At 39.5% G+C, this 26685-nt stretch overlaps 1 protein-coding gene across 3 annotated transcripts in view; it reads left to right on the top strand.

Moving 5' to 3' along the window:
• Positions 1 to 26685, top strand: part of LOC149260784 (kinesin-like protein KIN-7O) — a 314791-nt gene that overhangs the window by 265175 nt on the left and 22931 nt on the right. For 2 of the 3 annotated variants that reach the window (XM_089421110.1, XM_089421112.1), the window contains exons 29-31: positions 20653 to 20743; positions 20844 to 21059; positions 21167 to 21247. In XM_089421110.1, the coding sequence (XP_089277236.1) occupies positions 20653 to 20743; positions 20844 to 21059; positions 21167 to 21247 (388 nt within the window). Of the gene's footprint in view, positions 1 to 20652; positions 20744 to 20843; positions 21060 to 21166; positions 21248 to 26685 lie in introns of those variants that run through there. The other variant, XM_089421115.1, reaches the window with a different exon arrangement.

The following is a 26685-nucleotide window of genomic DNA, read 5'->3' as shown; positions in this document are numbered from 1 at the left end:
CTCATAGCTTACATGGAAAACTCAGTAGCTAGCAACATATGGTACAATGACAATGGAGCATCCTGTTGATTTTTCATATATTCTTCTAAATTGATAATTACGTCTTATGATTTCTTAAGATGATCTTATCTTGCATTCACATTCATCATAAAGCAATTACACAAAAGATCTCATCAATAGAAACAAAATACTAGTAAAATCATGAAGGGACATCCAAACAAGAAACACAAGAATTTACCATGTGAAAGCACACTTGGGGGAAAACCCAACAATCCTTTGCTTAGAGAAATCAATCAATCCAATAAGAGATACATCCTTATTTTATTAGTTAAGATAGAGGTCAAACTAACCATGAACAAACCTAGGTAAAACTCGGTCAAGAAAAATAGGTAGCTTCATAAACTCGGTCTGTTGTGCCTCAGAGATTAGGTCTGTTAGGTCTTCTGCCCAAGAGATTTGATTGTTTCGAAATTCAACATTTTGTTTGATTCAGAGACTTAGCCTGCCTAAATTCTTAATCTTCCTTGAGAGACTTGGATCTGCTCTGCTGCTTCCCACGAGTGAACAAAAGGTGTATGATTAAGTTTGAATTGCTTGCCCTTTCGATGAAGACGAGTAGTGTATTTATAGTGGATAAGAGATCCCCAAAGGTCACATCTCTAGGGCTTGGCCGATTTGAAGTTGACCTTACATTTGGAGGCAAAAAATACATAATTTGAAAATTCAAATTTCCCTCTTTTTGAAGCCGACATGAAGAAGATGTCTTTAATATATTATTAAATTTATTTGGAGGGCTAAATAACAATTATGAAGACAGATCATAACTACAAAATTCAACACTCCCTCTTAGCTAGGGAGGCATTCAAAATGACTGTCTAGATGTTTTGTTGTTGACAATTTTCTCTAAGAAAAGGTTATAACAAGTCATCTTAGCATCAACATCATTTGATTACCTTAATTCTGGTCAATAACTCTAACAAATGGTAATTCAATAACATCAATCGGTTACCATAATTTTAGCCAGTACCTCTGACCTATGGTGCACCATAACCTTGGTCGGTACTCTTGACACATGGTACGCCATTAGCATCAACTAGTCACCATAATTTTCTTCTCTATGACACATGGTATAATGAGCATTGTTGGTTCACCATCATCTTGGTCAATATCTTTGACTTGAGGTGAATCACGAAAGGCCTCACTCTTCATGAGTAATTCTGAGCTTGACGCTGAAAGGTACCCATTGAACTGAGTGTGTGGCCATTCTTCCTAAGTCCGGTCAGCATACTTGAGCCAGGAAGAATGATTGTCCTCTGCCGGACCATTCTCCATAATCCTAGTCAACATTTTTGACCTAGGGAGAATGGTTGTCATAAGAGAATTTTCCTTAATCTTGGTCAATAAACCTGACCCAGTGAGAATGACTATCCTTGATGCTACAATTTCATCACTCCATCTTGCTGAGAGAAACATACTCAATCACAACAAGCTTGTCATCGAAGTATATAGACTTCATCTTGTAACAGAGGCTTTAGCAACAACCTACTTGACTGAGGAATAGTACTGAAGCCACATTGCTTTCTTTTGTACCGTGTCTAGGTACTAGATCTCATTGTGCTTCAACTTGTCATCATGGTTGTCAGTTGCACCTGATCAAGATAATCTTGCAAGAAGCCTTTGAAGCCAATCTGCTTCTCAACTTGCCAAACCAAGCTGCACTATATTCGACCTCGGCAATATTGAGTGCGACAGATGTCTGCTTCTTTCTTATCCAAGGTATCATAAGGGAGCCCAAACTGCAATATTCTCATAAGCTCTTTTTGTCTTTTGCACTCTCTGCCCAATTTGAATCTACGTATCCCTACAACTGTACTATTTGAGACATATCTCAAACGTAACTGACTATGTTGTGACCAATTGTCCCATGCTGGTACATCCACAAATGTTGAGTGACATGCCTTTGCTTAATCATAAGTTGATCAGTTACTTTGCGATTACCCTAAATGGGTGTTCTTTCTAAAACAACTTTTGCTTTGGCAATCTTTGCTACTACCTCTGGAACTGTTGTTTTCTAGCATATCGACTATCTAGCCTGACAATCTCAATGACAGTCCATTGTCTCGAACTAAGAGGTCATCTCCCTTCGAAGCTAAAACAAGGCTCGTTGTCTGCTCCCTCTGTCACATGAGTCCTTCTGCTTCCATTAGATAAAAATCATATAGGATCAACCTTGATCCATCAATCCAAGTCTTAGGTGCAATCTTCTATTTGTAGGTAGGAAACTCCTTTATGACCCTCAAAGCCTTGAGGTGTCCGATGTACACTTCTTCCTCAATTTCTTAATGGAGAAAACAACCACTACATCCATTTGATGTAATTTTTTTAACAAAAGAAACAGTTATTCTAATAGAAGTGTACCTATCAGCTAGAGCAAATGTCTTTTCATCACCCTCTTCCCCTTATTGGGAGAACCTTCTAGTCTTATGCTACCATATGCTATGCGCTAGATATTGTAGATCCATTTAGAAGTCACAACTAACTTCCCTTTGGTACAATCAAGGTATACTTCAAATTTTTTGATCTACTTGCTCGCTTTGGGCTCAGATCTCATCTAGTAGGATATTTCTCAACACAAATCACCGAATCTGGGAGAATCCTCTTGTTACAAGCTTTGCTTTATTCTTCCACTACTTCCATCTGCTACCAGATCCTTGGCATCCTTCACTATGTACTTGCAAACATCATCAAGAAGCCATGGAAGGACGATTGTAACCAAGGAAAAGAGACAAAGACAAGAGGCTAACTAATAGTAAAACAACAACAAAAATAAGGAAGAGAAATATTGGTTTCTTATCTTTTGAGAATTATACTGAAATGACAACTCCCTCTTGATCCTTGTTTTCTTTACAGAAATTATAGAAATCCATCTGCAAACTCATCATGTTGATTGTCTTTTCTTCCTGGCATAAACTTATTCAGTAGAACCATCGCCTTCTTAATCATGTCCTTCAAGGTTTATCTAGGGTTAACAAACCCTAGGATTTCTAGTTCTCCCAAAAAGGGTTCATATCACAAGAGTGATGACTTATTTTCTTAGCTCACTTTGTTTCTGGAGCAACTTTCTTGAATCGAATCATGTCTTAAAACATTTAAAGGAAAGATTTTCTATCTATGTATAGTTTTAGCTAGAATCAAGCAATGGATTTTCTAATGCTAGCAATATGTTTGGTCAATTTCCCTTAGCAGACTTCAAAATTCAAGCATCCATTGATCAAAATTTAATGAATGAACAATCTTCAAGTGACATGAACAAGATTTAGACTTCCTTTTAGAGTTATTGGTAAATTATGTTCACAGGATTTGTTCACATGGATGATTGCTCTCGATTCCTTTTAGACAGAGTAGTTTTGCTCCTTCAAATTTTACAAGGACAATCTTCAGTTCTTCTATCTCCAAATTTGATGAGGAAGTTGGCTTCTTTGTTATTGCTCCCTGTTGTTTCTGAGTAGCTTAATTCAAATGCTTAGCAACAACCATAATCAATGCAAGTCGTCCTTTGCATTCAAGAACCCTTAGTCATATTTTCATAGTATTACAAGGTATACTTAGAGACTTCGTATCGTGTAGCATAAATTCCAAATGGCAATATCCTTACACAAGTCCAAAATTGTGAGAATGTCGTTGCTTCTCAAGATGGCTTACATGTTATAGAACATTAGTTAAAAACCCTTATCCAAGACATAGGTCCTCTAGGTTTTTTCAAACCTTAAGATCATCAATTTTATGTTTATGATATTACCGTTGCCATGCATTGATTACAGGAACAAAATACTTTTACCAGGGTTTCGATCCACGCTTCTAGAAACAAGACTCTTCTTGCAATCTAGATCTGATCCTCAAATACTACAATCGTTAATCCTTTGGATCTCTTCTTTCCTTGCATCAAAACCCATCGACTTCCGCTACCCATCGAGTGATGTATATGGTGTTGGAAAGCGGGAACATGCAACCAAAATTGGGGTTTCCCATGTAGTGCCACCCCTAAAGCTAGTAGCCAATAAAGGAGATCCCATTGGACTAGGATACAAAGTTAACCATGAAATTGGACAGAGGAGACAAGAGTACAAACCAAACCCACTCTTTCTGCCGAATCCCCCCACTAATCCACACCCAAAAGTATCCATGATAAGTAAACACAAATATCCATTCACACAATGAAAAGCCATACCTTCAAGATTGGAAGGACCACCTTCAAAGATACGATCATAACAGATGAGCGAGAGCGCATATGGCTGGCTCAGGGGGCAGAGATATTGGCACATCGAGCTATTTGGTGGATGCAAAGGGTTGTTAGCTGCTAGCTGAGGACCATCTAGGAGAAAAAGTTTCTCCTCTAGATATCACCCACAGGTGGTGGGTAACAAGCCACACTGTAAGCATCGTCATTATGACTAACACTGTCCCTGAAGCCTAACTGGACAAGCTCTTCTTTATTTAAGAGCATTATGCTGGGATGCTTTATGTGTGATATCACATTACCTTTAGAAGGTACATATGGCACCTAGACGTCCACAAGGTATGTCCTTTTAGGACTATTCTTATCTTGGATCTCCATACCCGAGTCCTCAAAGAATATTGGTCCTCTTCGACCACTCTTCTTTTGGGTTCTTGTCCCATTCTCAAAGATTGTCGATACCTTTCCTTTCTTGGATGTTATATCCTCAAGGAAACCACAAATGCTTATCCAATCCTCTGTCATTTTCTCTTCATCACCTGAAGAGAAGAATGCACATGTGATGTCTACCAGCACACCCTCCCAACCAGAGAGGACATCCCTATTCTCCATTAATCTTGAGAATAGATCCCTGCTCCTATTTAAGGAGACTCCTTTTACTCCCTATTAAATCCAGAGGAGATTCCAGACTTCCTTTCTACTTATGAAGTCAACACCACAAGCCTTACTGCTCGTCTTCATAAAAGTACTAGCTTTTTATCTTCATAGCTACATGGCTCCCTTTTTCTTCTCCATCTCTTGCTTTCTTTCGAGGTATCATGGAACCATCTCCACTCTTCGTTCTTGTGATATGATCTAGGTCATTTTTCTTGCTCATCACTTTCTTTCTTGATATGAAGGCATTGCATTGAGCCTTCTCAAACTTTAAGTTGATCATGGCTTCTTGTGAAAGTGATCCTCTTTGACCTTCAGGTTATCTCTCGTACAAATACCCTTTCAATTCCAAGATGGACTCATCTTGACTTCATGGTTGCCAGGTACCATATTTTGGGCTTCCCTCAATATTCTTCACCCATATAGTTGACCTTGCTTCAATTGTCATCATGAATTCCTGCAAGATTCTTCCAGGTAGCAAAATAATATGTTAACCAGATAACCAAACCATAAATGTGATAGACTTACCTCACCATGTTTACCTTCTTGTTCCATCAACATCCTGATCGACCATCTGCACTTGAAATTTCCTTCTTCCATCAGATTGCCTAAGGATCGAACTTGATTTCCAAGTTACAACTTTTGTTTTCGAATATTATACTGGATGTTTAATTATTATCTTACATATTCTAGAGAAAGTCCTATTCTTTTATACATTCTTAGGTAAATCGAATTCTATTCTTTTCCAGCATCACAAATACTTAAGCATATCCAACTTTATTCCACAAGATTCTTCGTACATATGAATCTTATCCAAAGTTGACTTTTGACATGCATTCTTGTGCTCTTATCCAATCATCTAGCTTTATGACCCTGAAGAGACCCTTCACCTTGACCCATTGTATTCCTTCATCCTTTTATTAGTATTGATTCCACATTACATGGAATGTCTACTTTCCTTGTCATGATGCTTTTCCCAAGGACTTTCCAAAATGATGGTCCGTCCCAGATCATTATGATCCATTCAAGCAAGATGACAACCTCTAACATAATGCTAGATAATATTTGGATGGACAATATGAAAAATGGTCTAACATTCTATCCTAGATGCTGTCTACGAAGCAACTTAATCATGTAATCCAAACATGCTACTATCATATGCTTCCAACCTATGATGCTTATGAAAAACATAAGAACCTGATAGTCAGTGAACCTTCTTTAGTAGTAAAGATCCTTCACTTCTTCCTTCTTTTCCTTCTTCTCAGGTTCTCCCATTGCTTTGGCCACATGAGCTTCACTCCTATCTTTTCTCTTATTGTTCTGTTGGTTTGGACAATCTCTCTTGTAGTTTCCAAACTCATTACACTTGAAGCATTGAACCTTGGACACGTCTTTCTTCTTAGACTTTCCAAACTTTCCTTTCTTTATCTTCTTGACTCGAGCTAGAAAGGCTTGAGATTGCTCATTTGATCCATTGTCATCCTTGACCTTGACCCTTGATTCTTCCAGTATGCATTGTGCCCATAAGTCATCAACGGGAGTTGAATCCTTCTTGGAGTAGATACTTGTTGCAAAGTTGCTCCATTCTGGTGGCAATGCATTTAGAACACATATGGTCACTTTTGAATCAATAATTGGTTCCCCAAGTCCTTGCAAATGGTCTCTTAGCTGAGAGACTCTCATGAGAAAGGATGCCATATCCTCATTCTTTGATTTCTTCATTCTATATAGTTTATTTTGCAAAGACATTTTTTGACCTGTTGTACTTGCATAGTACAAATTCACTAGCTTGTCATACATTGCCTTGGGAGTCTTAAAGTTTGCAATAGATGGAACAAGAGAATCTTAATTGATTTGATTATGATCCTTTGTGCCCTTACTTCCCCTTTCATATACTTCACTAGTTCTTGTGTCCTTTCTTTGCTAGGTTCAGTAATTTGCCCAGTGACATATTCCATCACTTCTTGCTCTGTGAGTATCAAGTCAATTATTTTCGTCCATGCTAGATAGTTTGATCCCCTAATGAGCTTATTGCTCTGCAGAAATAACTCACATGACTTGAAGATTCAACCAATTTGTAATAGTATGATACTTACTTGAAGACCAAGATTCTTCTTGATGATGTATCCAACCTTCTTGATGCCTTCAAGATCCTTGAAGAGACTTCCTTGAAAGATGTTCCCTAGGATTCTTCCACCAACAACTTCCAAGATTGATTCCTTCCAAATAGACTTCTTCTTTTTGAGATCAACACTCTTCTTGCGAGATTGATGTAGTCCTTGATCTTCTTTAATGTAGAAACCCTTCTATCTTGATCAATAGGTCTTCTTCTTGAGATTCTTACTTGAGAGTTTCCTCTTTCCTTCCTTGATAGAATATTTGTTCTAGTGTCCTTCCAATTGCCTTCCTTGCTCACCTTAGCTCTGATTCCATGTTAGCAAATGTTAAATGGCAACTTATTAAACTTATTTTCTTTGACTTTGATAATTTCTTGCGAATCTTAATTAACTTCTTTATGTTCATTAGTTAGATCTTTTCGTCAAATAATATCAAGAACATCAACAACAAAAGAGGACACAAATATTTGCTCTCAGTGAGGGCAAAACCCTTCTCGAAAACTCTTCTCTTCCTAGAATTTGCTTCAAATGAGATACAAAGACCCAATCCCTAGACCAAGTCCTCCCAGTACCAGGTAAGCCCTTCCTCAAGTCCTTTGAATTTGCACAAAACTGCTATACACTGCAACTTCGACTTGCCAACTACAATACTGCTACTCGACCTACAACTTCGACATTGTAATTTCAGCCTTGCAGCTCCTAAGAAGACCCTAATTTAGCCTCCCCCTAGAACTTTCCAAGTGTTGAGAAATCTAGGGCATTAGCATTAGGTTATTTCTCTTCTATTAGTGACTCCTTGTGAATGCTTTTTACTTCTTTGGATTAGGATATTCTTCTTGTTAGATTATTAGTGTTCTTCTTCATCAAATAGTAACCAATGCATAAACATAAATAGACAAGAGACACAACATGTAGGCTATGAGCCAGGGCCAAAACCTCTCACTCTTTGAGAGGAAAACCCCAACAAATTCTTCTTATAGAGATTCCAATTGATGAATACCAAGACCATGACCCTTGACCTATTAGCCACTCCAAGACCAAGACACATTTTGTAGTCAATCCTCTTCTTGACTCCTCTTCCACCGAGATCTTCATCATTGCCTTGATACCGAGATCTTCGTCATTGCCTTGACAACACTGTTTCCTTCACGAGAACTTATCACAAAGATGATACCTTGTCATAATATTATTACCGACAAAGAACTGTTATGTGATCCATGATACCTTACTACACTTGATGTAGCACCAAAACTAAGGTACTGCAAGGTAGCATCTATATTGTGATTATATCCACTTCATAGATCCGAACTTCTTAACTGAGATTATATCCATTGCCACTGTGATCTGAGCTTTAGTCTTGCTGCCTCTGTGATCCGAGCTTTAGAGGGATCTGATTTCCCTTCAACACTTTGCCATCCCAGTGTGTCATCTCATATGTTACTGCCCATTTGAAATACAAAGAGACATCCGAATTGTCTTCTCTGTGGAGATCTGAACTGCCTTCCATCAAAAATCTCAGAAGAATATACAAATTCTGGACTGGAGATTTGAACCTTCTTTCTGTTTTGTGCATCCAAAAACTTTAGAGAGATGAACAAAAGTCTATGTTTGGGCAATAGGCTGAGGTGCCTATTTATAGTGGTTTGTCCGTCATATTAAGCCAACCTATATTTATGAATAGATGTGTCTACATAGGGTGAGCTAACATGAGTTTGTTACCTAATCTTGAAGCCGACATGAAGAGAGGATTGTGTGCTTGTCGTTGGAGGGCTACATAGACTTATATATAATTTACACATGCTCAAGAAGAGCTCTTCATACATGAAATTAATTCTATGACTCCAATGATAAATCCTAAGGCTCTCAATGGGAGCCATCTAGATAAAATAAAATCTCTTGCTCATGAAACACATGAAGCAAGCCTTACAATAATTTATTTTCTTCTTTACATCATTTACAAAAGTCATAATTATATGTCATTATGAAGACTGAACCTAGTTACATTTTACAACACCTAGAGCAAGACAACTCTTCTTAAGGTTAGCAAGGTCTAGACAGAGTTTTCCTTCCTCCCAGCTACAAGATGCTACACTTCATTCTACTGCAATTCGGTCTTGCAACTTCTTGCTCAGTAAGACTTACCGCCAAAGAAGTTTGTTTTCTTATTGGCTGAGCAGCAACAGTAAGAGACAAAGTGGAGCTATTCGACATTTCTATTTGGCGGAGATGACAACTGCATCTCTAGGAGGAAGGTGGGGAGATTTAGAGTTGTAGTTCGAAGGAGCTACAGATGGGCAAGATCCTTGAGGAACCCACCTCTTGGATCATTTCCTTGCTACGAGAGCCCTGATCAAAAGTAGCAGGATGGACTAGTGTTAGATGGTGCCGAGGAGTGTCGAGGAGACAGTTGTAGTGGCTAGGAGTGCCAGAGACTGAACAACGTAGAGCAGTGCATATGGCATAGAGCAGATGTCAGCAACAATGCAGTAGATTTAGAGTGTTAGTGCAGAAACTAGCAACAGTCCAAAGAGAGGCAGTACGAGGTAGAGAGAGGTCAGTACAAAGCAGAGAGGGGGCAGAACGCTGTCCAGAGAGAGGGCAGAATGATGTCCATAGAGAGGCAGACACTGGCCCACACAATGGCAGCGCAGACCTTTGATGGAAATCGAATTCTTGCTGAGAAAATCGAGTTTCAGTAGCCGGGAGCCGGGGTGTGAGACTAGGAGGCAGAGACTTTTCCAGCTAGCAGAAGGTCCAGAGAAGGAGCAACGTGATACCTAGCAGGGGTGATGCAGGAACTGCGTAGGAGTGATGCGGTTCTGCGTAAAGGCTACACAGAGACTTCAGTTCTGCGTGATCAGACTCAAATTCTTCTAGTGACAGGGTGAGATCATTTCACCATTCATTTTGTCCAGCTTCTCTATGTATTGGATTGCTAGTTGAGCATCCAAGAATTGTACTTAGATTTTCTCTTGCATAATAATAAAACCCTCAGATTTGTTGCACCGGTTTTCCGCATTGGGTTTTTTTGGGGACATTTGTCCAAAAATAACGGTGTCAATTGTGTTGTATTTCTTTCTTGCTCAGTCTCTTGTTTTTGCATAATATTTAATTAAGTGAAGGCTGCAGTGTATGTATTATGATATTTTTCGTAGGAAACAAGAAGTAATTTGTTTAAAGGAATTTAACAAATAGGAGTAATATCATCAGTCGCTATAGTAGGGATTCCAGTTGTGTAATTTTCACAAGACCTAGACCTAGGGTTGTGGAGTATCTCCTGTTAAGAGGTGTCGCAGACCTAAGAATCTTTGAAGAATAGTGTTTCTAAGCAATCCTTGTGAGACCAGAGTGATAAGGTTGTAGGACCACAAAGAAGCCCTAGTGGATCCAAACAAGGTCTAGGGTTTGGGGTAAAACTTCAAACAAATGGAATTGACCAAGTGAGGGAGATGAAAGGGATCAAAGTGATGAAATTTGACTTTAATGTTTAATGTAATGATCCCTAATGAAGCCGCTAACCAAAGGCAAGCTACGGAGAATGGTCCTCGAGCTAGGGCTTGGAATATCTTGAGATTCCATCGTTAGATTGTCTTGAAATTTGGAGGACCTCTCAAGGACAAGCCAACACAATTCTTGACCAATTTTCATCAATTTTGGATGGCCACAAAATATTTCGTTTCATGCCCTTTATGGCCTACTAGGGTTAGGGCCTAGAAAGAGAAGGAAGGAGGTGATAATGATTTTCGTTTTGTGATCACCTAGGACTAGACTAGTGCCTAGCCTATTGGGAGAAATGGAGACAATGAGATTCAATGTTTAGAGATCTTTATACCCAATCAAGGAGTTCCCCAGCAACATCGCATGGCCCTAGAGGAAGCAATTGGGTCACTAGGAAAATTTACACTTTTAGATGTGGCAATTGATGACTTGTCAAGGTAACTATGAACATTCATATACCCCTAGGATATTTATTCACTATACTTCGCATGAAACATATGAAAAGCCCTCACAAAGACAAGATTAACAAATTCGCATTTCACTAAGGCAGCTTCACCAACTTCATGAGCGAAAATTTTCATACATTACATAAGTGACAAAACATGAGACATAAACCATGAAAATACACTTACAAGTATAGCAAAAATATTCCAATCATCAATAGACAAGAAAATCGAAGCTCCAAGATCAAACACAAGCTCTTCCAAACATCGAAATGCATCAAGATCCAAATTCGTCCATCAATAAGGCTAGCGAAATTCTCAAGAAGAGATACAAGTCCAAATCCAAGTGATGATCAAATGAAATGATCATCACATCAATATATATCCTCCCTAAGGAGTTCGATTTGCCTAATAAGGCCTAATAATGCCCAAACTAATAAAATAATGTTCCAAGATAACATTCCTTGGTAACATGTCCAGCAAGATAGCTCCATAATACACAAATAAGCATCCGAAGAGGGAAAAATGGTAGATACAATGGGTTGAAGGGCCATTGACGAGGCCTAGTGGAGTCTAATGTGTGCCAAGATGAATGAATGAGCTCCAAACATAGTGATCAAGGGGTTGGACACTTGATATCCATGCAAACAACCTGTGATGTCCCCAAGTGGCTATGGGTGCACAAAACATCCTCATGGGTCTCCAAATGGATCGAACAGGCTTGTATCCCATCTGTAAGAGTTGAAAGAACGATGCAAGCTGTCCCATTGTCTCCCATGATGAGATACATCCTTATCTGGACCCTATATCAGCTGCCAAATGTGTGGTGTAGGAGTGGAGCCGGTTGGGCAAGGTTGTCCAGGTGCATCATCGTCACCGAATAGGTGGCACATGAGTAAGCAATAAGTGGAACTGAAGGATCCCATGGAGTGGTAATCTGCTCTCTGCTATGGTGGAGACTCGTGGCTCTCAATGCTCACCCTACAAATGCCAATTTGACCCTCTGGAGGGCTTGGACGTCGTATAGGGAGACCCAACCCTAGATGAAGACCTACCTGCAATATTGTATAAGATCCAATGTGTCCCCTTGCGTTCCAGTACAACAAAACATTAGGGCAATTGAGTAAATGAGCTTACAAATCATCGAACCAAGTGGACACTGCATAGTGGCATGCCCTTCCATAACAGGCCTCAAATTGTACAAGTGTCTCGAAGTTCAAGAAGAAGGTTAACCAAGGACCCTATTAGGTGGTTTCAGCCTCTATGTGGGTGGCATGCCCATGGTACATCCATCAAATGGCAGGTGGTATGTGAAATAATGATGGAATGGAGTGGGGCATTAGTGGAAGGCTCCAAGCCACACGCCATAGTACAAAGGTAGCTAAAATAAGGGAAGCCCACACTTGGGTATATGAGTGTAAAAGGGAGCCATCGTGGTACATGGGTTACCCCAACCATTGTTTTTCCAACCTTCTTCATATGCCTTTTTCCCTTCACATATTTTTCTTTTGTAACTACTTGGGGTTCCAAGGGATGAAAGCATGATATGTAAGATATAACAGTGAATACCCCCTTAAGGTGGAGCAGTTCATCGCCCACTAGGGGTTGGGGCAATCATGGGTTCCATAATGATGTAAATGGGCTAGTGTGAGGGGCCCTAGGAACTAGGGTGATGGCCATGATGGTAGGGATAGAGCTCATGTTTGGCTTTTTCGCATGTGCCAAATTTGTATGTCCCGACCACCTTTTGCATTTTATGGTACATTTCTTGTTAAGAGTGGCCAAATTATGCTTTTTTTTTCTTTTAGTTGCATCAACCTCCGGGGCATCGTTCCAAGCCCGACCCATGGTGTGGACAAGGGGAGGGGGAGGGGGAGGCTAACTACTTGTGGACCCAATGGACAAATGTGGACCTAAATGGGAAATATGATGAATGTGGTTATAATGAGCAAAGGGGAGTGATGTATAGGGTGTCGGAAAGCGGGACCATGCAACCAAAATCAGGGTTTCCCATGTAGTGCCACCTCTAAAGCTAGTAGCCAATAAAGGAGATCCCAAAGGACTAGGATACAAGGTTAACCACCAAATTGGATAGTGGAGACAAGAGTACAAGCCAAGCCCACTCTTTCTGCCGAATCCCCTCCACTAATCCATGCCCAAAAGTGTCCATGATAAGCAAACAAAAATACCCAACTACATAATGAAAACCATACCTTTGGGGTTGGAAGTCCCACCTTCAAACATACGATCATAATAGGTGGGCATGGGAGCATATTCCTAGCTCAGGTGGCGGAGATAGAGATTATAAGAGGAAATCAAAGGGCATCTTGAGAACACATAGAGACACGAAGTTGAAGTGATAGCAAGGGCATAGAGGCAACACAGGGACATCAACAACAAGGGTTTCAAAAGAGATTGCTAGAGAGATTCTTCACAATGATTTCCAAGGAGAGTTGGAGATCGATTTTTTTGCAGAAAGAGGTTGATTTTCCAGTTGTGCGAGTCGCTCTAGTAGGAGGTGCAAATTACCCTAGTAGGTAGTGTGAATTGCTCAAAGAGGGAGCAATTCCAAAGCAAGGAAAATTCGCAGCAGAGATTTATTTTGACAGGACGATCGCTTTGTCTGTAGAAGTCGAGATTTTCCAGTGGAAGGCGAGTTAACTTTGCCAACTAGTGCAAGTTGCCAGGAGGGTAGAGTTTATCTACTAGGGCGCACGTGTGAGCTAGAACCAGCTTCAGAGGGAGGATGAATTTGTTCTGGTGTGTCGATTAGCTTCCAGGAAGTTAGGGAGACTTGTAGAAGTAATCATAATCATTTTCCGAAGGTTTTCCATTTTATGGCAACTAATTGTAATATTTTTGTGTTGAAATTTCTAAGTCTGACATGTTAGAAATCCCTGCTGCATTATTTCGTTTATTTCTCCTACTTGTTTATTCCATTAACAAGTTATTTATACATATAAATATTGAAACAAACACAAATGCAACCTTAACTCATATACAAATCATCAACTGAAATACTTAAACAAACACACAAGGGACACCGTTATTTTTGGACAATCGTCCCCGGAAAAACCCAATGTGGGAAAACCGGTGCAACAATTTTGAGGGTTTTATTATTATGCTGATTCTTGAGTACAACTAGGGTGCTGAAATGGCTCACCCACCAGAGATTGTTACACGACAGTAATACCTCTTCTTGAAGACAAATATTCATCCTCTTAGCTCTAGTCTTGATCCGGATTTAAACAGGAACGCAATAAAATACAGAGATAATCATAAAGACAGATATGCAACGGAAATAATACTTCATTTCATTACTGTAAAATACTGAAATATGCTTACAAACAGAAATGGAAATAAACCAGCTAGGGCGATGGTAGCTTATCTCTGAGAAGAGATGTGGTGGCTACATGCCTTTGAACTGTGTTGCAATGAGGCTCGAAGGCCTATTTATTGTTGAGAAACAATGGAAAACACTTCACATTCCAAAACCTAACCCTAGAAGATGAAACGCCAAATTGTGGGCCCCGTTTCTAGGTAAGTTGGTACATCAACTTCCTGGGGTCGCGAATTGGTCATATTATCTCCGTTTGACGCGCATGATAGCCCGTTGGAAAGATCTCTCCGAGGACTATGACGGAAAAGACGATTTTTTGACAGTAAAATCGCTGGCGGTAGATTTCCCAAAAAACGTCGTTTAGGGCCTCAAAACAGCTTCGGAAGTTTAGGACCCGAAAAACTGCTAAAAATAGTAAACTGTGCTACAATTTAGGAAACTAGAAAGCCTGAAAGAGACAGTTGTGGGGGTCCAAATGGGATAGGTGGGTGGCCACCAACATCCACCTGGATCAAGTCTCCCCCCTTAGGAAGCAATGGTCCCCATTGCGTTGAGTTCCTCCCTGAGATGAGGAAGCTTCTACTGAGCTGGATCTCTAGTGAGCTGTTCTGCAATCTCTGATGTGTCCAGAAATGGTGGGAAGCATGGTCGATGATGGTCCACATTGATCACTTGGTGCAAGCGAAGGGATGGAGGAATGCTGTGCTTCAAAGCATTGTTGCCCATAGCCTTGGTACTGGTGTAAGGACCATTTTGGAGTGATCTGAGCTTCTGATGGGTTCTGGTAAGGCGTTCTTTCTGTCGATGCAACCAAACTTTGTTGCCCACCTGAGACTTGTGTGGTACCCCTGTGGGTGAGGAGAAGTTGTTCCTATGTTTTGTCATGACCATATCCCTTTGCTGCTACTGCGTGGAGGAACCCTTCGCAGGGGTCATGGATGTAGTAACGATCTTCCCCTTACTTTGGGAGTGAATCAGACAGAAAATGAATTTCCTAGTCTGGGAGATGAGCTTGTTTCCTTTCTTGGCAGTGATCAAAGAGGTGGCGGTAGGTGGGGCTACCTCTGGTATCCTGTATAATGAATTATCCAAAGAAATAATGACAGCGCGAGGCCTTGACTCATACACAGCATGTCGCCTCCACAAGTATGGCTGGCCTAATAGTACATCGCAAACATCCAGAGGTGTAACATCACACAATACCTTGTCTGTGAAGGGCTTGATGCTGTAGGGAAGGCGACACTGTTGGCGAACTTTGAGATCTCGTCCTTCGTGAAGCCACCCGATACTGTACGGCTGCGGGTGTGGTGTAGTCGGTAGGCCCAACCGCTTCACGACCTCTGCTGAAATGAGGTTCTTTTGGCTGCCACTGTCGACAATGAATTGCAGCGACGAACCCTTCACCCACATCTGTGAGTGGAAAAGACGTTCCCCCTCCTCTACATCTTCGGGCTCATTTTTCTGGATCTTGGCGGTGGCAATAGTGGCGCTGGGCTCTGCATCACTGATCTACTTCCCTTTGCCATTCCCCTTGTTAGGTTCTGGCTCAGGGTCGGAACATGCATCTGATTCGGAAGCCTTCAACTCGGCCAGCAGCGACTGCTTGGTCCGACACTCACTTGTGTTATGAGTGGGACTCTTGTGGAACTCACACCACTTTCCTGTGTCCTTCTTTGGCTTCGTGGTGTTGTTCTTTTCTTGCGGATTCGAGGGGTTGTCTTGGGTCACCCCGCCTTGGCTTTGTCCTTTGGGCTTCAGATTTGTAGATCCAAAGTCTCGCTTCTTCTGTTTGAACTTTCGCTCGATTTTGACAGCGTATCGGTATGCTGTGCCGAGTGAGGAGATGTGAAAGAACTCCATCTCTTCTTGGATGTATCTGTGTAGGCAGCCGCAGTGTTTGAGTACCAGATGCAGCTCAGAATCTTTGATACCCAATTGTGTGTGAAGGGTATGAAAAATGTTTGTGAACTCCGGCACATCTTGGTCTCGTCCTTGCCGCAATGTGGTCCATTTGATGTATTTGCCCTCATAGCTTTTGACAGGGTAGTACTGCTCCTTGATGGCATCCCGGAAGTCATTCCAAGTGGGTGCGGCTGAAAACAGTGAGCCTGTACTTTCATCCTTCTGCTCGCAGTAGGTTTCCCACCAGTCCTTGACGTGGGGGGCTGCTTTGAGAAGAGCGAAAACAATCTTTTCCCGATTTGAAAATTCATGAACAAAAAAATACCCATCTAGTAGATTTAACCATTTATCTACAACATTTGCGTCTATTTGACCCTCGAAGATGGGGATTTCAAAATTAACTTGTACCTTAAAGGGTGTGGCATTTCCAGAGTAGCTGTTGGACGCCGATGCATCACCTCTGGGTAGCCCCTGAAGGATCTAGGCAAAGCTGTCCATCATCGCGTTCCTTTGTTGCTCGAGGGCTTCTTCGAGCAAGATTTTGATAGGATCTCTCGCCCCCTCGTTTTTCTTCTCATCTGCCATGGGAGGTCGTCGAGATTTGCGAGGCTGGTCTTGCAAAGGTTCGACCAATTCAAGCCCTAACTCCTTATATCCCGACCTTGTTGGGGACATGCAAAGAAAAAACAGAGAAAAAGCATACCACTCTGATACCACTGATCCAGATTTAAACAGGAACGCAATAAAATACAGAGATAATCATAAAGACAGATATGCAGCGGAAATAATACTTCATTTCATTACTGTAAAATACTGAAATATGCTTACAAACAACAATGGAAATAAACTAGCTAGGGTGATGGTAGCTTATCTCTGAGAAGAGATGTGGTGGCTACATGCCTTTGAACTGTGTTACAATGAGGCTCGAAGGCCTATTTATTATTGAGAAACAATGGAAAACCCTTCACATTCCAAAACCTAACCCTAGAAGATGAAACGCCAAATTGTGGGCCCCGTTTCTGGTTAAGTTGGTACATCAACTTCCCGGGTTCGCGAATTGGTCATATTATCTCTGTTTGACGCGCATGATAGCTCGTTGGAAAGATCTCTCCGAGGACTACTACGGAAAAGACAATTTTTTGATAGTAAAATCGCTGGCGGTAGATTTCCCAAAAAACGTCGTTTAGGGCCTCAAAATGGCTCCGGAAGTTTAGGACCAGAAAAACTGCTAAAAATAGTAAATTGTGCTACAAGTTACGAAACTAAAAAGACTGAAAGAGACAGTTGTGGGGGTCCAAATGGGATAGGTGGGTGGCCACCAACATGCACCTGGATCAAGTCTGCCCCATGAAAATCCTTCCGACGCTTCCTCTTGGCTCTGCGTCAGCCCTGCTAGCCTCAGCGTAGCCCCTGAACCCTCTACGTCAGCCTACTGACTCTCTGCGTTAGCTCTCTGGCCCTCTGCATCACCCATGCAGGCCCCTCAGCCTGTGCGCAGTCTCTAGCTGCCTTTGTGTGGCTCTTGTTGCCTTTGCGTCAGCCTCTTCAATCACTGCGCTGACTCTCTGGCACTATCCCTGCCTCTCTGCTATGTACTCACTGCCCCTTGCTGCCACAAATCACTTGTTGAATTTTCTCAGCAGGCCCCGCTCCAGAAAATCGCACTGATTGATCAATCTCGGTGTATCTCCAACTGACCCTGAAACCTCCTCTTATACTTTTCCTGTTGAGTTTTCAAAGACCGATATTAAACCTCTAATCAATGGCTAAGATTAGATTTGTCTTGATCCATGTCATTTAGAACATTCTCACCCAATTTTATATTAATACCCATTAATATTTTAATTTTCCTAAGTTTAGACTTAGGAACTCCATTAAAAATATTAATTGTTTTAATATCTCTCCAACCAGGGGGGATTTCCCCAAACCATTTCTGGGTCTTGAAGATCTTATGTGCCTTACCCTCTCCACCATTTTTCATGGCTAGAGCACATCCGATGCAACCACAAATCAAAACTCCCTCTTAGGGAGGAATGTGCTCTAGTAATGCTCCACCACTGAACATCACACTGATCCTTCCGCACCGGTACCTGTGTTGATGCTTGGCCTGTTGCACAACATCCACTGTACTGCTGCCCATGACACTGCCACTGCTACTGCTACATCCGTACTGCATCTCCCTCTCAACATGTTGCCCATGCTTCCCATACCACTGCCACTGCTAACTACTGCACTGCAACTCACTTACCGAGAAGTAAGTAACTGATCTACCCAAATTCTGACATCCTTGTCAGTCCGGAAGCATTTTGATGTTGAAGCTACCTTTGCTGCTATCCAGTGCTCCCAAGGTGCCCCTTGATGCTCCCTAGACGCTTCCTAGATGCTCCCTAATGGTAATGTTAAATTCTTAAATTAAAAGTGACATTCTCCTTTATCTTTCATTTCCATCCTTTTACTAAAGTTTTTAACATTGCCATAAAATGACTTAGGATGTTTGAGAGTGGTTCCAACCTCATCAGACTTCATATGGAGAAAACAGAATTTCATATCCCATTCAAATTTCAACAGACTTAACAGTTTTTAGGATCAATGGGATTGTGGTGTTTCATTGGATTATATCATGTATGAGGGCATGTGATTGGCATTTAATCAAAAGCACCAAGCCCTATATGTACCCCAATGTTGGTGTTGTTGATTGTTGAACTCCTTTGTCATGGCCTTAGCAATTATGTACCCTTCACTCAAGTCAAAATCATTGATCAGGCATGTTAAGCTTTCTCTACCATATTATAAGGCTTGCATTAAGTTGCTTGATCAAAATTAGGCAATGTTGACTAATATCCCTATAAAATTGAAGTAGAGGCAAAGGCTAGACAAGAGAAGAGGAATCTAGATTCTAGATGGTTGATGCTAGAATAATTAATCATTGATGTATAATGGATGGCATATCTATCTTGATTTATGTAAAAATATGCATGTTTTCATGTCTTCTACAACTAATTTGGTATTTTGGATGTGTTTTTATTTATATATATATATATATATAGAATAGACGGTTCCGAGATGCTTCACTACCTAGATTTTTGGAAAATGACGCTTCCGCATCCCTGCTTCCAAAAAATGTCCCCGCTCATGCAATGTTGCTAGGGACACAAAAGCAACAGAATACAATAGTTCTTTTCCAAAGATACTGAAACTCAATCAAATTTGGTCCTACTTGTTCTATTTCATTGAATAATGGCGAGTTTTACCAGGTAGACCAAGTCATGCCATTTGTAGTAAACTTGGCTTGTTTTGGGGCTGAGTCAAGTTGATTTGTGAAAAATTGTCTAGCTTTAGTTTCTTTTTTAACTATGATAAATATCTAGATTCAATTTCAATGGTTAATGGAATAATCTTGTGTATATTACTTAAAACATGGCATGTTGCTTGGGTAACGTTCAAGCTATGAGTTTCAACCTAAGCAATCAAACTTGAAATTTTCACATTCAAATGGTTATAACTTTTGACTTAATGTTTTTATGTCATCTATGGACAAAGTGGTTCCAAGTGTTGGGAACTCTAACGATGAATCTCTAAAAGTTTTCTTTTGCGTAAGTGCAGGAGCTGATGGCTTATGAGTTTTTTCATGCTTGCACCAAGTGATACAAAATGATCAAATAATTGAAGTTTTGGTTTGATTAATGTGTTTTTGGAACAGGTTAACATGAAAGAATATGTTGAATTTTGTTTGGAAATACAAAATGGATATAAACTTTAGCCCAGTGTTGGCTTAACTAATTTAAAAACAATTGTTTGTGTAAAACCACAGCCAAACAATTTTTCCCCATATTTGATGCTTTGGATAATCAGTTATGATATTAGGATATGTCTTAACACAAGTATTGCTCTCTTAAAGTGTCATTCAATGCATTTATTTTACTTCATGTGCTGGACCAATATTTGTGTAACCCTAAGTTGCTAAGGTTTGTAGGTATGGGTGTTGGTAGGCAGATGTTTTTAAAATTCAAGGGTATGTAAGATATATATTTATATGATATCATATATCAAATATTAAATTTTAAGTCTATTCTCTAAAGGACATGTATGTTTTTGAAAATTAAGGAAACTTTAAAAACTTATTATATCTGACATACAATTAAAATATCCCGATACAACTATTCCAGATACAAAAATATTTCTGATAATGATTTTATAGTTTTAGTTTAGGTTTTTAAATATACCATCTGTGTGTAGATGTTATATGTACATATTCCATGTGTATCTATGCCATAACCATACAAGATATGGATTCTGACAGATCTGGAAGTGAGTTTGGGACGGTGGGCATATAGAGTAATTTAGATGCTAGCTTGTAAGATATTAGTGACAGTGCCATAATATTGCTTGATATGGCTTATTTTTATGGACAAAGTGATCCAAATCTTTGTATGAACTAACACATATCGATTATTTCCACTACAGTTGTTTGGAGTTAGCTAAGCTAAGAGAAGACCTTAATCGTTCCAAGGCTGAACATGAAACTTCTATAGATGCTATGACAAGTACTACTGAGGTAATGTCTTGGCCTTGGAAAATATGATTTCTATCTCAACTATATGTTACTTTGTGTACAATTTGATTGTATGATCTGATGTGCATGAACTATACTGCAGACTCTGAAATCAAGGGCTGAGCTACTCTCTCTAGAGAATGAAAAGGTATCTAGAGATATAGCTGCTCTTCAAAATGAGCTGGATAAAGTTAAAGGTGAAAGAGATGAGATAAACCACAATTTTGTGGAACTTAGGTTAAAATTTGAAAATGTGGGTGCAGAAAAAATGACTGCTTTGACTCAGCAAGCCTTCTTAGAAGAGAAATACAATGAGATAGTGAGTAATGCATTGTGTTGTACATTGTCATGGTTAGCACATTAGCATCCCTTTTTTTAGGTAGGGATCATAAATTTAAGAAATTTCCTCTGCACTGTTGTTGACAGCACTGCAAGTTTATTTCGGCAACGGAGACAGTAGAGGCACTCACTGAAAGGGTGATGATTCTTGAAGAACAAGTACAGAATGTGAGTTGTGCAGCGTTCTAGAAATACTACTTTACTGAATTTCTGATAGTCAATCCAAAGTTTTTGATTCTATTCTTACCCTTTTTTCAAAGAGAATTGGCATTATCATTTTACTGTTTCTTTTAGGTTTAGTTGGTAGAGCCTTTAATTGCTTACATAGGTGCTGAGTTCATAAGATCGAGCTCAATTTAAGTTAGACTCAATCCATTTGTGGTTATCTTGAATTAATTTTCTTTGTTTATGACTCCAAATTGTATTGGGATTTTGATTCTTGAGAACCCAACTATGTTAGTCTTTGTTCAGGGGAGATGCAAGTTGATTGGTCAGTGTGACAATAAGCTACCTTGTAGCCTTTCTACTTGTTGATCTTGACTTCAGGTTACTATTGATTAACCTTAACATGTGTATTTGTGTTTCCATTAGAGATTATGATGGTTTGTCAAGCAAACAGTTTTGGTTAGTTGCAATAGTTTGATTCGTAACATCGAATGAGTATATTGACATCTGTTTGCTTACTGTTTGCATTTCAACTATTTAGTATTGAAAATATCCTTTAATTGAATGGGGTTGGTGGATATCTCTTCATTAACAACTTCCGCTTTGACCTTTGGAATTGATATTCATTTTCTTTTAATTGTTTGACCTCAACAATTAAATTTTGATTTAGATTTCTAAGATGATCGATTTCCTTATCCTTGTTTAAATGCTCTTGCTCAGCTGCACCATGTGATGCAAGCAAATAGTCCCCCAACCCATCATCTAGTTAGAGTTTTCACCACACCCTTTCTAGATAGATATTGTCTTCAGATTGATAGAGCTACTGCATTGTGTTCCAAGATTTTCGAACTCCGTGGCAGATAGAGACCAATATGCACATCTTGCTTACCATTGCCAAGTTTGCCCCTCCTTGTGAGAGTGCAAGGTGTTTGTATTCAAAGGCTTCATGTGTCATTACTCAATTGGTATATTGGTAGATTTCTACCCCCCATTGAGTTAGTTAGTGGATGCCCATGGCCACTTGTTGCCTAATATGCAAGAGACGAGAGGGATCATTAGGGGGTATATTTATAGCCAATATATCCAGGTCTAATGGATTGGTCCCCTTGTAGGTTTGAGACCCAAGATGCCATTTTATGTAAAGCACTTATTGGAACTTAGAGGAAGCCTCATATTATAACCCCATTATACACTTTGACATTGGATGCACATGCATAGAATCTCTGTAGGCCTATTTAAGGTGGGATCACATAAGGCTTAGGTGGAAATTGATCTCAATATATTGTGGGGGGATACATTAAGCCATATTTTCTATATATGTGAGACAAAGACATAGGAGCACTTTGTATTCGAATTCCCTTGGTAGTATGAGATACGCAGTTGATACCACTTCTTGTTTATGGAATCTTATGACTCAGACTCCCTTTGCACCATTTTTAAGTATCTAGATCAACAATGCTTGGCATTATACCTAGAAAAGGAAATGAAGCATAGATTTCATATCTTTTGTCTCTGTTACTCATCCACATATCTACGTAACTCTACGTGAAAAGTTTTCTCCTATCATGTAGTTCTCTAGCCAAAAACCTCATTATGATCCACAAATAGTAGTCTTATATGCCTCATGACCACTATCATGTTGGCTTGTCCGCTTGACTAGCCTGTATTGTACTAAATTAGAAGAATTGATTCCTTTGGTTTTGTTAAATGGATCAAAGAGTGGCTCATTGTAAATCTACACATAAACAAGAGAAATTGCCAATGTGGGGGTACACGTGAATATGAGAACCAACAAGCTAAACACATTGTTATTTCAATCAAACTGTAATATAAGAAATAGTTCTTGGACTTGTTGTCTGTGTAATGAGGAACCACCAAGACTGTATCCAATTTTCCATGAGAGGGAGTAACCAACGCTATATCCATGAATCTTCTAGGCAACTAGTAACAAGCTTAGGAACTTAGTTATAAATCTCAGTTATGGGAACTCCCACCTTGATGTTGGTTTGTGCAAGTGCCCCCTTCCTAGTTATGATATTCCCAAAGATGGCGAAGGCGTATGCTTTTAGTGGTTATGAAGGATAGGCTTGTGAATTTATAACTAAAGTTGGTGTTGTCGCACAAAGTGTCTAGGCACTGCGACAACGCTCAGAGTAAGGGTTGTCACTCTTATCCTTACTCACTCCGTTTAGACTCTCTCCTATACTAGTCAAGGGGGGTAGTCTTTGGGGTGAATGAATAAGGGTAGCCTGTGCAACACAGGCTCTAAGATACTTAAGGATGAACAACTTGATGGATGTAAACAAGTCCTAGTTAACTGAGATGAATAGATCAAACAATTTATACGAATAAGACACAACCACAAGATAGAAATGATTATAGACCAGTGCCTTTATATTCAATTAACCGTAGACTACAAAAAAACAAGTTATCTAGAGCAATTTATAAATGTGGTGAAAGTGACAATCATGGACGATTGAATGTAAACGCCCAAAACTTTAACATGCAATATATTCTAGGAATTAAATATTGTGAAGAATTATGAAAAGTAACTGCTAAGCAATGATCCCAGATCTAGAATTTATCTTTCTATAGTCAATCTTTAAAAACATTAATCACACTTGACAATAGAGAAATCACTACCACAAAATTTAAAATTTTACACTTAACACAAAAGACACCAAGGAACTTTAGATTAGAGTTTTAATTATCCCTTAAGTTTGTTTAAGGTGCTAAGCTTATGAAGCAAATTTAATGTGGCAAATTAAATTTTTTAATGTGACTAAAAATAAAAATCAAAAGTACTTAATTAAATTTAAATTTTTATGGGATAGGCCACATAAAAATTAACTATCCCCATAAAAATTTAAATTTTTTAAACGTGAGGGCACAAATTCCCCTTTTGATTTAATTCCTTAGCAATTCTAAAGTCACCAAACATTTTAATTTTTTTTTAGATTTTTTGAATGTTTTTTAAAATTTTAAATGAAATAAAAACATTAAAATAAAAAAATTCAAAACACGTCATAAGAAATAAAAATGAAAAAAATACAAAACAAAATCAAATCCAACAATTTGAAAAGTAAATCAAATGAAATCGAATTTTATAAACCTAAACCTAACTTATGCAAAATATAAAACAAAATGAAGTAAAAAAAAAAGTCGAATGTTTGTTGTGTGTAGGTTGAGACTGGTGGCGGCAAGGAAGGAGCTCGAGGTAAGCCATTGAGGGGATTTGCAGCGATGGAGAAGAGGAAAGGATGTAGGAGAAGGATGCAAGCTCGAGCAACAGGGAGAAATTTCAAGGGAGTGGTAGGCAGACACAACAAGCTGAGGGAGTCGCGGATGAGAGGAAGGATACAAGAAAGGAGGTCACGTGGGTTGCAGACAGAGAAAGGCAAGGAGCTGCAAGGGAGAAGGAGGAAAGGGAAGTTGTGGAGATTCGAAGAGCGAAGGAGAGGGTTGCAGGTTTGCAGTGAGCCACGAAATGAGTTGGAGTCTTTGGCAGCCAACGAAAGCAAAGGGAACATAGAGGATGCAGTGAGCCACGGGAGGAGCAGACATGGTTTTGCAGGCAGCCAGAAAGGAGGGATAAGAGTTTTTCTTAAAAAAAAAATTGAAATTTTGTGCAGCAAAAAGATAAAAAGCCCTAGGCAGCAGTCCTAGGAAGCCAACAGTAGCCCACAAAAACCCAAATAAACCCAGAAAAATCGAATTTCACATCAATATATATTTTGTATGCTTTAGATTTGGCCTTGAAACCCTTATAAAATTTTCCAGATCTACAAAATTTTAAAACCCTTGGATTGTAAAAAAGTTGAATAATATCCCTGCAAAGTGATATTGAGGCCAGATCTTACCCTCCAGGGCCTAGATCTGGCTTCAAACAAAAATATTCCTTCAAATATGCACCTGTAATGACAAAAACGAAACACCCAGAAATGATATATGCAATGATGAAATTAAAAAACCAAAAAAAACCAGTAAAATTACAACAAGTACAAGCTGAAGGCTCTAAGTAGCCAGATCTATCAATATGCTGCACAAAAATTAAAAGATTTTTTAAATTTTAAAGGAGGTGCTAACTTGAAACCCTTCGTGCATCACCAACTAGAAAACTTATGATAAGCCTAGAGCTAATTTAGTTGGGCTCTTCAGAAAACACGGATTGGGACTTGGCTGGTCCAACTGAAAACTCCCCCTAATTCCCAATGATCTAAAATCAAGATTTCCCTGCAAAACTCAATCCAACCATCAAATATAGAGCAAGAAAATAATAATAAAATTAAGACAAATAGAGATACCTACTATTACGTGAAAAATTTAAATTATTATTCAAACCCCAGCGATTGAGCAAGATACCTATACTCAAATCACTCTTCAGAAGCTATCATCAATGGCTTTAGAAAAATTATGCATGAAAACAACACATCTTATAGTATTCCCATCAAGAGTAACACTAGCAGAATTTAACCCCAAAATCTTTCTTTATTATCCATAAAAAGATTACATGAGCTTCTTGCTAAGCACATGTCTCAGAGATCGGATAGATCAATTGACAAATGATTTGCTATTTAAAGATAAATCATCCAACGACTAGTTCAAGTGATCCTCGTCAAAGCAATCTCGACCGTTGATGAAGATTAAAATTTCTTTTAATCTCATCTGTCGAAATATGGGAAATTCGAAATTTTTATTTAAATGCATTTTAATTAACTCAAAAATAAAATTTTTGAGTTAATTTCCCCAAAAATTTGACTTTTGTTGATTTGGGGTAACATCGGATGTGCTCTAGCCACGAAAATTGGAGAGGCTAAAGCACATGAGATCTCCAATACCCAGAAATGGTTTGGGCAGATTCTAAACAATTTGGGAGATATTAAAATAATTAATATTTTTAATGGTGTCCCTAACTCTAAACTTAGGGAAAATAAAATATTAATGTGAATTAATATAAAACTGTGTTATAAGGGTCGAAAAGTCATGGATCAAGCCAAAGTTAATCTTAGTCGTTGATTACAGACTTAATGTCGTCCGTTGAATTGTCAACGAGAAAAGTATAAAAGGAGGCTTGAGGGTCACTTGGAGAACACACCGAGTTGATCAAGATTTCAATTTTATGGGGCCGGGTTTGCTGAGGAAGTCGAAAGAGTGATCAAAGTTGCAGCTGAGGGGCTGTGGATACAGAAGCAGAGAGGCAAAGATAGTACCAGGAGGATCAGTGCAGAAGTCGGGAAAGAGGGACACAGAGCCAGCCAGAGGTTCACGCAGAGCTATCCAGGTCTCACGCAGAGGCAACGAGGAGCTGCGTGTGCCTCAGGGAGCCAGCGTGGGTGATGCAGAGGCTCTAAGGGCTAATGTAGTGCCTCCAGAGGCTAACGTAGGGAGAGCTAGGGTGATGCTGGGCCAGAAAAGGCTAACACTGTCCCTAGAGGCTGACG

This window comes from Pinus tabuliformis, chromosome 6 (assembly GCF_031772625.1).
Source record: "Pinus tabuliformis cultivar Carrire ecotype Pingquan chromosome 6, CPIR1, whole genome shotgun sequence".
Taxonomy (NCBI): domain Eukaryota; kingdom Viridiplantae; phylum Streptophyta; class Pinopsida; order Pinales; family Pinaceae; genus Pinus; species Pinus tabuliformis.
Note: the sequence above shows the minus strand (reverse complement) of the source record. Positions and strands in the feature narration are given on the sequence as shown.